The 10,000-nt window shown below is 47.2% G+C and overlaps 1 protein-coding gene across 2 annotated transcripts in view; it reads right to left on the bottom strand.

Annotated features, from left to right (window-relative positions):
* The window catches only part of LOC123505870 (myotubularin-related protein 6-like), a 263,730-nt gene that overhangs the window by 220,193 nt on the left and 33,537 nt on the right, over positions 1 to 10,000 (bottom strand). The window contains exon 2 of one of the 2 annotated variants that reach the window (XM_045257679.1): positions 6,868 to 7,484. The exons of the other annotated variant lie outside the window; for it this stretch is intronic. Within the exon in view, the coding sequence (XP_045113614.1) occupies positions 6,868 to 7,197 (330 nt within the window). The 5' untranslated portion in view covers positions 7,198 to 7,484. The remainder of the gene's footprint in view (positions 1 to 6,867; positions 7,485 to 10,000) is intronic. 2 annotated transcript variants of the gene reach the window in all.

The raw sequence follows: 10,000 nt of genomic DNA, 5'->3' as shown, positions 1-10,000 counted from the left end.
AAGGAAGGAAGGAAGGGAAGGAATGAGGGAGGGAAGGAAGACAAAAAGGAAGGAAGGAAGGAAGGAAGGATAGAAGGAAGGAAGGAAGGAAGGAAGGAAGGAAGGAGGGAGGGAGGGAGGAGGGAGGGAGGGAGGAGGGAGGGAGGGAGGGAGGGAGGGAGGAGGGAAGGAATGAGGGAGGAGGGAGGACAAAAAGGAAAGAAGGAAGGAAGGAAGGAAGGAAGGAAGGAAAGAAGGAAGGAAAGAAGAAAAAAGGAATAAGGGAAGGAAAGAAGGGAGAGAGCAGAGATATTGGGGGAGGACAAAAAGAAGGAAGAAGGGAAAGAAGGAAAGGAAGCAGAAAAGAAGGAAGGAAGGAAGGGCAGACTAGCATAGGACAGGAGAGAGATAAGGAAAAATAAGGCTTGATAGGGGAGGACTGGATAGGAAACTGCAGAATTGGGAAGGTTAGGAGAATACAGAGGAGGATAGAGTAGGATAGGACAAGAGAGAGAGATAAGGAAGGATAGTGAAGGATAGGTGAAGATAAGGCTTGACAGAGTAGGACTGGATAGGACACTGGGAAATGGGGAAGGTTAAGAGAATAGATGGAAGGATAGGTAAAGGAAAGGACAGGAAATAGTAAGGACGAAGTAGAAATGGGGATAGACAGCATATGAAGACAAGGTTTAAGACGTTTAAGATTTGTATGGCAATATCAGAAAGAGTTAAGAGTGAACCCACTACCAGACAGCAAATAGATCTAAATAATACCAAACACCTTGTAACTGGAGTAGGATTCGAAACCTGAGGAACGCCACACCAAGGAGTCAGGCATAAGTAAACGAAGTAACTATCACAATATAGAAATTTACGGCCATATTCAGAGACGCTTTGTTCTCTCACCACGACAATTTTCCAAGACCACAGAGACAACTAGCCGGGTTTTCAAGACAGTTTCTCCTTTGTAATAAACCAGAAATCTTGGCAATCTACCACCAGAACCATAAAAATACTCTTAACCTTTTCAGTACTGGGACACATTTTTACCATGAGTTTTGTGTATGATTAGACCATTTTATTGACATTAGCAAGGGTTTAGGTAGGTCAGAAGATTAATGGCCACAATTTTCACTATTTTAATCCCCTCATGAGTTTCTGAAGTTGTATAAAATCACCAAATAGTAAGCAGAATGAATATGGAAACGCGTCATGATACTCAAGTGGTTTAAAACACGAGTATCTTCAACTGGAGCCCTTGGAAAGCAGTGATGGTGAGACAGCAAAGCGTTTCAAAATACTAGTACAGCGGATCATGGAAACCATTGTGCACTTCATTGTAAAAGCATGAAATTTGGTCTGTATATACTTTAGGACATGCTAATTAATATTAGAAATGGAGGCATCGCAAAAAATGCGAATTTCCAAGATGGCCGCCAAATCAAGAAACTTGCTCAGAGTATTCAGAAGGGTGGAAATCCTTTCGACGATGAAACTTCAGAACTGGTTGTTCTCTTTTCAGGAGACATCATTGACAACTCTGTGACAGAGACACTCTACCAGATTAACCAATCTGGCATTTAGCAGTACAACACATTTGTCAATGAGAGAATCATCAACAGATCAAAGCCGTTGTCAGATCCAATTAAGAGGAACAACTTTCCGCTGATCTCAAGGCCTACAGTTAAGAAAAGCACAGTCCCTACTCAAGTATCTTCTTTGAAGCAAGACTGCAACTTATTTGCACGACTCTACATTGCTAGTCAGTCTCGAGAAGGGTCATTGGAGGAATTCTTTTCTCATGAAAATCAAACCTATCCCCCTGCACTTAGTCAGTTTGGAAAACTGCGTCCTTCAAACAAAAGCCTGCTGTTAAAATGCTTGGAAGACCTGGCAATGCCCAGTGATGCTGCTCCTGAGGTTGTTGCGGTTATGCTAGATGGTCCTGCTGTTGTACACTTTCTGAATCCACAAAATTGCCGGACCTTTGCTGATCTGATGCCAGGGACAAGTGAGGAACTGGTGCAAGACGACAAGTGGCACCAGACAACACAGTTCCAAGAAAGTGGAGTGAATTCCTAAAGAACAGTATGAACAAGACAGAATTGTTCCAATTTCTGTCTGATACGACTGTGTCCCTTGAGGTTGAAGAGCTTATCGTGGTGACATTAGGCACAAGGGCACTGACCAACAAGGAAGATGTTGCTGTTAATGAAATATCACCTTGTACACATGAGGAAGCCGACACCCGCTTGTTGTTGCACACTGCAAATGCTGTCAGACATGGCTATCAAAAGATCTCCATTAGAACCGTAGATACGGACGTTGTAGTGTTGGCCACTGCTCACTTTGCAACCATCAAACCACAAGAATTGTGGATTGACTTTGGAACAGGAAAAACAAGGCGTTTCATTCCTGTACATGAACTAGCCATGACTCTCGGTCCACAGAAGTGCACTGGTCTTCAGCTGTTTCACAGTATTACAGGATGTGACACAGTTTCTGCAATGTATGGTGTAGGCAAGAAAAAGGCCTGGCAACTCTGGCAAACATATGACCGCATCACGACGACATTTGCTAGCCTGTCATCCAACCCTCCACAAGAAATTTCTGACTCGCACTTTGCTGAACTTGAACGTTTTGTTGTATTGTTGTATGACAGAACTTCAGCTAGCACAGAAGTCAATGATGTTCGGCGAGTTCTGTTTACTCAGAAAAGCCGCACGATCAAGAACATCCCACCGACACAAGCAGCCCTTACTCAGCACGTGCGAAGAGCAGTATACCAAGGTGGGCATATTTGGGGCCAGGCGTTAATAGCTCGACCAGAATATCCTGATCCATCCGCATGGGGATGGAACAAGGAGCAGTCTGGCACAAGTACCACCTGGACACCATTGTGGTCGACCTTGGCTCCAGCTTCTGCAACGTGTATTGAACTGTTGTGTTGCGGTTGCACAAAGGGTTGTCATGGTCGATGCAAATGCCGAAGTGCTTCTCTGAAATGCACTGATCTCTGCAAATGTGCAGGTGATTGTTCCAACTGAATGTATAGAAAATTACAGTGGTGCAAACTTAATTGATGTATAGGTATATAAGTTATTTTCGCCTATTGCAGTTAGTCTTCTAAGTATAGTGTTTGGCGTATGTAGACGTCGTCTGGTTTTGAGAATTTGGCAGTTTACAGATGTATATACCTGATATCATAGAAAACTTAGGATAAACATTTTGTAATATGATACATTTGGGTGTTCTGTATGGTATTTCATACATTCATGATGTTCCAGGTTGAGAGTTTTCAAACATGTCCAGCTTTTTAAATGTAGCAGTTAGCCTGTATTGATGTTGTGCTTATGTTGTATTGATCTATAGTGTAAGAAAATATATAATTTGATGTTCATTGTTCGTAGATATAATGTTTGACTGTTTGTTGTTTGTGTTGCTAAGGATTTAGAATGTAATCCTAGAGTTTTGTGAACTGAACAACACAAATCATCTGCCCTGTGTCCTTGCATAGAATGGATGGTAGCAACGCCGTGGGACACGGTCAGTCGCTGCTGCCATCTGTTACCATCTTGAAAAAAATAAACATTTTTCCATGTCAAGCTTATGTAGTACATATGTTTGGTAAAAGAAATGTGTTTTTCTTAATTACAAGTATAATTTCCCAGATATTTATCAGAAAGACATTCAAAATTCGTGTTCCATGAAAAAAATTTCGATTTTCGCATGACCGCCATCTTTGTTTGGCCGCCATCTTTAAAATTTGCTTTTTATCAAATACCTCCATTTCTAAATTTCATTCGTGTTGGATAAAGAATCACCATGCAAAGTCTCTTGCATTTACTCAAAAGTGCACAATTTGGCCATTTTGTGTGTCTCATCCGCTGCACTATACGGGTTTAGAGGAGTCTATGATCAAGAAAAACACAATATTCTTATACTCTGGAACTCCCTGCCTGCTTTTTGTATTTCCAACTTCCAATGACTTGATTACATTTAAGAGGGAAATTTCAATACATTTTTTTTTCAAGAGTGTTTCTCCATTTAATAATGCAGAAATCTTGTCAATCTACCTCTAGAACCGTAAAAACACCCTTAAAAACTCACACAAATTTCAATAAAGCCTTATAAAATAGTAGAGGTGAAGCGAAGAAGTGTTTCAGAATACCAGCCCAGAACTCCAGATATACAAATCACATCTGCTACCAACAAACTCCCATGTCTACCCAGCATCGAACAGTAAACAGAGCTGGATTGCAACCCCGGGGCACGCCAAACTAAGGAGTCAAGAGGCACAGAGCGGGGGAGCCTTTAACATTCCTTACCGAGCCTCTCAACTGCTGACGGTGAAAAGGAAGAAAGTACGAGGGAAGGGACAAACAGGCGGCGGTGACAGACAGGCTGACAGGCGAACAATAGGAAGGAGGAGCGAACATATGAGACAGAGAGAGAGAGAGAGAGAGAGAGAGAGAGAGAGAGAGAGAGAGAGAGAGAGAGAGAGAGAGAGAGAGAGAGAGAGAGAGAGAGAGAGAGAGAGAGAGAGAGAGAGAGAGAGAGAGAGAGAGAGGGTAGCGTCCTCGGACCCCTGCTGTGGAATGTCTACTTCAACGACATCCTGCAGCTCATCCCTGAGGCACACGCCTATGCAGACGACTGCACACTCACATTCGTCTGCGACAGGACCGACAGCCAGGCCACCATCACCAAAATAAACCGGGCCCTGGACACCATCGTCTCCTGGGGGCGGCGTTGGCAGGTCACACTGGCCCCGGAGAAGACCCAGCTCCTCCACATCTCCAGGACACGGCAGACAGACGGTCAGCCTCGCCCACTACCGGCCATCTTCCTTGAGGGCAGAAGGCTGACTCCCCAGCACTCCATCAACATCCTGGGTGTGGAATTTGACGGCGGCCTCACCTTCACCAACCACGTCAAGAAAGTTGCCAGGGACGCGTCCTACAAGCTGGGCTGCATCAGACGCGTGGGGGACGTGCTGGATGCCCAAGGGGTGTCCTCACTCTACAAGGCACAGGTGCGTCCCGTTATGGAGTAAGCACCCCTCACCTGGTCCTCCTGCCCCCCCTCTTACCTCACCGGCCTAGAAAGGGTTCAGACCAGAGCCCAGAGGTTGGTGAGGGTCTGCACGCGGGGCCACGCACCAGACACCTTCCAGCCACTGCAGCACAGGCGGGATGTGGCGGGGCTTTGTATTATGTTCAAAGCACACCCCTCACCTCGCTACTCTGCGCCTCCCTGGACCGCCGCCCCCTACTCAAGCTACACGGTCGGCAGAAAACTCTGAGCACCCACACACGGTGGCTGTAACGTTCAGCAGGACTGAGCATAATATACGCTCCTTCCTGCTATGGTACAGTCGCCTGTGAAACCAGATGGTGCTCAGCACGGACCTGCACCGCTCCACCTCCCTGCACATCTTCAAGTGCCGAGCGAACGAGTGGCTCGCCGACCAGCAGTAGCTGACACGTTACATCAAGGACATATTCATTGTCTCTGTACCACATTACACTGTAAACATCATTATACTATTATTTTTTGTAGACATAGCCATAGATAGCCCTACGCTCGTAATGACTAGGGCTTTGGCATTGTATTATATCTACTGTTTAAATAAAAAGAGAGAGAGAGAGACCAATTTGCTGTCCTTCTCCTATTACTATCATCACACTCTCCCTCCCACTCTCTCTCTCTCTCTCTCTCTCTCTCTCTCTCTCTCTCTCTCTCTCTCTCTAATAGAAGGGCGGAGTGATGGGGCAAGAGAGAGAGAGAGAGAGAGAGAGAGAGAGAGAGAGAGAGAGAGAGAGAGAGAGAGAGAGAGAGAGAGAGGAGAGGAGAGGAGAGGAGAGGAGAGGAGAGGAGAGGAGAGGAGAGAGAGGAGAGGAGAGGAGAGGGAGGAAGGGAGAGCAAGGGAGGGAGAGGGAGGGAGGGATGGGAGGAAAGAGGAGAGCAAGGAGAGAGAGGGAGGGAGGAGAGGAGGGATGGGAGGAAAGAGGAGAGCAAGGAGAGAGAGGGAGGGAGGGGCGGTATTCCCTTACTTGTCTTCTCCCCAAACAATGTCACCACGCCCAGAGAGAGAGAGAGAGAGAGAGAGAGAGAGAGAGAGAGAGAGAGAGAGAGAGAGAGAGAGAGAGAGAGAGAGAGAGAGAGAGAGATACTGCCAAAGGAAATACAAGCAAATAAACAAACAAATAGACATGAAAGACAGACAAATATAGACAGACACACACACACACACACACACACACACACACACACACACACACACACACACACACACACACACACACACAAACAAACAAACAAATACAAACAAACACACACACACACACACACACACACACACACAGAGACTGTTTCACATGCGCCCGGTAGCTCAGTGGTCAGAGCGCTGGCTTCACAAGCCAGAGGACCTGGGTTCGATTCCCCGGCCGGGTGGAGATATTTGGGTGTGTCTCCTTTCACGTGTAGGTGGTGTTCACCTAGCAGTGAGTAGGTAATGTACGGGATGTAAATCGAGGAGTTGTGACCTTGTTGTCCCGGTGTGTGGTGTGTGCCTGGTCTCAGGCCTATCCCAAGATCGGAAATAATGAGCTCTGAGCTCGTTCCGTAGGGTAACGTCTGGCGGTCTCGTCAGAGACTGCAGCAGATCAAACACACACAAACAAACAAATACACACACACACACACACACACACACACACACACACACACACACACACGCACAAAGACAGACAGACACACACACACACACACACACACACACACACACACACACACACACACACACACACACACACACACACACACACACACACACACACACACACACACACACACACACACACACACACACACACACACACACACCTTGAGCTCCCTGCAGGGCACGGACACCACCACGAGCTCCTCGAGAGTGGCGGTGCTGTCCCGGGACAGGGCGCGGGACCTGCGGCGCGGCGTGGACCGTGGGCTGGCCCTGGGTGAGGCCCTTGGGGAGGCTCTTGGGGAGGCCCTCGGAGACGCCCTGGGGGACCCCCTAGGCGAGGAGCGGGGGCTGGAGCGCGGGGACACCATGGGGCTGCCGCCAAGGTCATCGCCCAGGTAGGTGAAGGGCGCCAGACTCTCCCCGACGGTCAGCCCCAGCGACGCCCGCACGTCCATGTCCTGCGCCACCATGGGCGGCGGCCACTCCACCATGGGCGGCGCCAGCAGCACACTGCCTAGCGCCTCTCCAGATCGGGGGGCGCCGCGCTGCGTGCCCGCGGCGCCACCTGCCTCGGGTGACGGCGTGCGGGCGGCGCCGCTCTCATGCCCAATGGTGCCCAGCGACCTTGGGCCTCGCCAGCCTCGCGCCGCCCCTGCCGCCCCTGGCAGGACGCGGCGCCACCACTGCGCCCCTGTCACCTGTCACCTGTCACCTGTCACCTGTCACTGTCACTTTCCGTGCGCTGCAACACTGCGGAACTTGAGGCAACACCTCCACCCTGTAACAACCACCACCTTTAACTCTCGCCACCACGATCCCCACAACACCACAACGCAGCTCACCACCACGCAAAACACCCCACAATGCAACGCACAACCACCACCATCACCATCACCACTACCCTTCCCGCTAACAAACAGAACTTTCTCACGCCCTTTCCCCTCAAAAAAAAAAGGTTAATCACCCTTGTCACCATCTTCATCACCATCATTATCATTTTGCAAGTCACACTTTCACGGAGGAACGAGACACATTTCCGTGGTGGCTGCGACAGAGACTAAGGCCAGTATTCTCAAACACTTCTCTGCTTCACCTTCACTATTTCAAGAGGCTGTATTTAAATCTACACCAGTTTTTAAGGTGTTTTTACGGTTGTAGAGGCAGGGTGACAAGATTTCTACCTCATTAACTGTAGAAACACTATTGAAAATCTCCGCTAATCATCTCTGTGGCCTTGGAAAATAGTCGTGATGAGAGAGCAAAGCGTTTTTAAGATGTTTTTACGGTTCTAGAAGCAGAGTGAAAAAATTTCTACCTCATTAACTGTACAAACACTATTGAAAATCTCCGCTAATCATCTCTGTGGCCTTGAAAAATAATCGTGGTGAGAGAGTAAAGCGTTTCTGAATACAGCACTGAGACTGATGCATATTTTGAGGCAGATCCCGGGACTTATACGTGGCGTGGGTAAAGCCTTTGAGTGAGGCGTGTGAGGGATGAGGAGGGAGGCGGACAGCGGGTGACGGAGTGGACGGTAAAAGGCAGAGTGAGAGAAGGAAGAAAGAGAACGAGAAGGGAGAGTGGGAAAGGAGCGGTGAGAGGCGAGCAGTAACGCGTGAAGGAGGCCAGGAGACGATCAGCGAGCCAAGGAGTGTGACGGAAAAGAGGATTACATAAAGGATCACGTAAGATACAGGATTACAAGGAGACACGAGTAGGATACGGCCGAGGATTGGAGGATTATAGACGATGGAGTAGGATCAATAGGAGAGGGGCAGGATTACAGGACAAGAGGCAGGATTAGAGGACAGGACGGAGGTGTATTGAACGTGAAATTGGCTTGAAAGCTACCATAGAGAATTGAGAAGGAAAATAGGATTACAGAAAAGAAGAGAAGGATTAAAGGATACGTAATGGAGATTTTTACCTTGAGATCTGTGTACGATTAAACACCATTTTATTGACATTAGAAAGGGTCTATGGACGTCAGAAGATTAATGGCCACAGTGTTCACTATTCTAATTCCCCACATTAGTTTCTGAAGCTGTATAAATTCACCAAATCGTTACCAGAATGAATATGGAAACGTATTATGGTACCGAAGGGATTAAGAGTATTTTCAGGGTTAAGGATTAGATACAAAAATAGGGAATTGGATTAAAAGTTATCATAGAGAATTGAAGAGAAAGAATATTGGATTACAGGAAAGAAGAGAAGGATTAAAGGATTCGTAATGAAGATGGAAAGCAGGATTACATGAAGAGTTGAGGATTGAAAGACAGTTGAGAATTAGAGACAAAAATAAGAAAATGAATGAAAAGTTTTTATATGGAATTGAAGAGGAAGAAAAGTAGTAAGTGAAGGATTAAAGGATTCGTAATGAAGATGGAGAGAAGGATCACATAAGGAGTTAAGGATTGAAAGACACGATAAAGGATTAGAGGCAAAATATAGGATTATTGGACAAAAGAGAAGGGAGAGAAGGAAAGATGCACAAAACAAAAGAATTAAAGAATAAAGAATTGGGTTAGGAAAAAAGAAAAGAAATATTACGATCTTGTGAAAAAAAAATTTGATTAGAGTTATTTTTAGCTTTGCGTGCGAAAAATTAAGATTACATGAGCGAGAGAGAGAGAGAGAGAGAGAGAGAGAGAGAGAGAGAGAGAGAGAGAGAGAGAGAGAGAGAGAGAGAGAGAGAATTACTTTGAGAAAATTTAAATTCACAAACTTTCCATCACAACCACCATCACCACCACGACCACCAGCACTATCACCACCACCACCATCACCACCACCACCACCAGCACCACCACTACCAGAGCCACTAACACTGCCACTACCACCACCACTACCACCAGCACCATCACCATCATTTCCCTGCATGTCACTCTCTTTCGACCTCCCTTCCTCCTCCTCCTCCTCCTCCTCCTCCTCCTTTTCACTTCACTGTCATGGAGGAAATTGCGCTGTTTCCCTCCTCGATTCCCCTTTCTCTTCCTTCCTCTTCTTCTCTCCTCCTCCTCCTCCTCCTCCTCCTCCTCCTCCTCCTCCTCCTCCTCCTCCTCCTCCTCCTCTTCTTCTTCCTTCCTTCGCTTCCTCCCTTCACAACTTGCGAAGAGAAGAGATGAAAGGGGAGATAAAACAAGGAACATGAAACTGGAGGAGGAGGAGGAGGAGGAGGAGGAGGAGGAGGAGGAGGAGGAGGAGGAGGAGGAGGAGGAGGAGGAGGAGGAGGAGGAGGAGGAGGAGGAGGAGGACTCAATTTGTTCCTGGTATCTCTCAAACTTGCAACTT

This window comes from Portunus trituberculatus, chromosome 18 (assembly GCF_017591435.1).
Source record: "Portunus trituberculatus isolate SZX2019 chromosome 18, ASM1759143v1, whole genome shotgun sequence".
In the NCBI taxonomy this organism is placed as follows: Eukaryota; Metazoa; Arthropoda; class Malacostraca; order Decapoda; family Portunidae; genus Portunus; species Portunus trituberculatus.
This window is presented reverse-complemented; position numbering and strand designations above follow the sequence as displayed.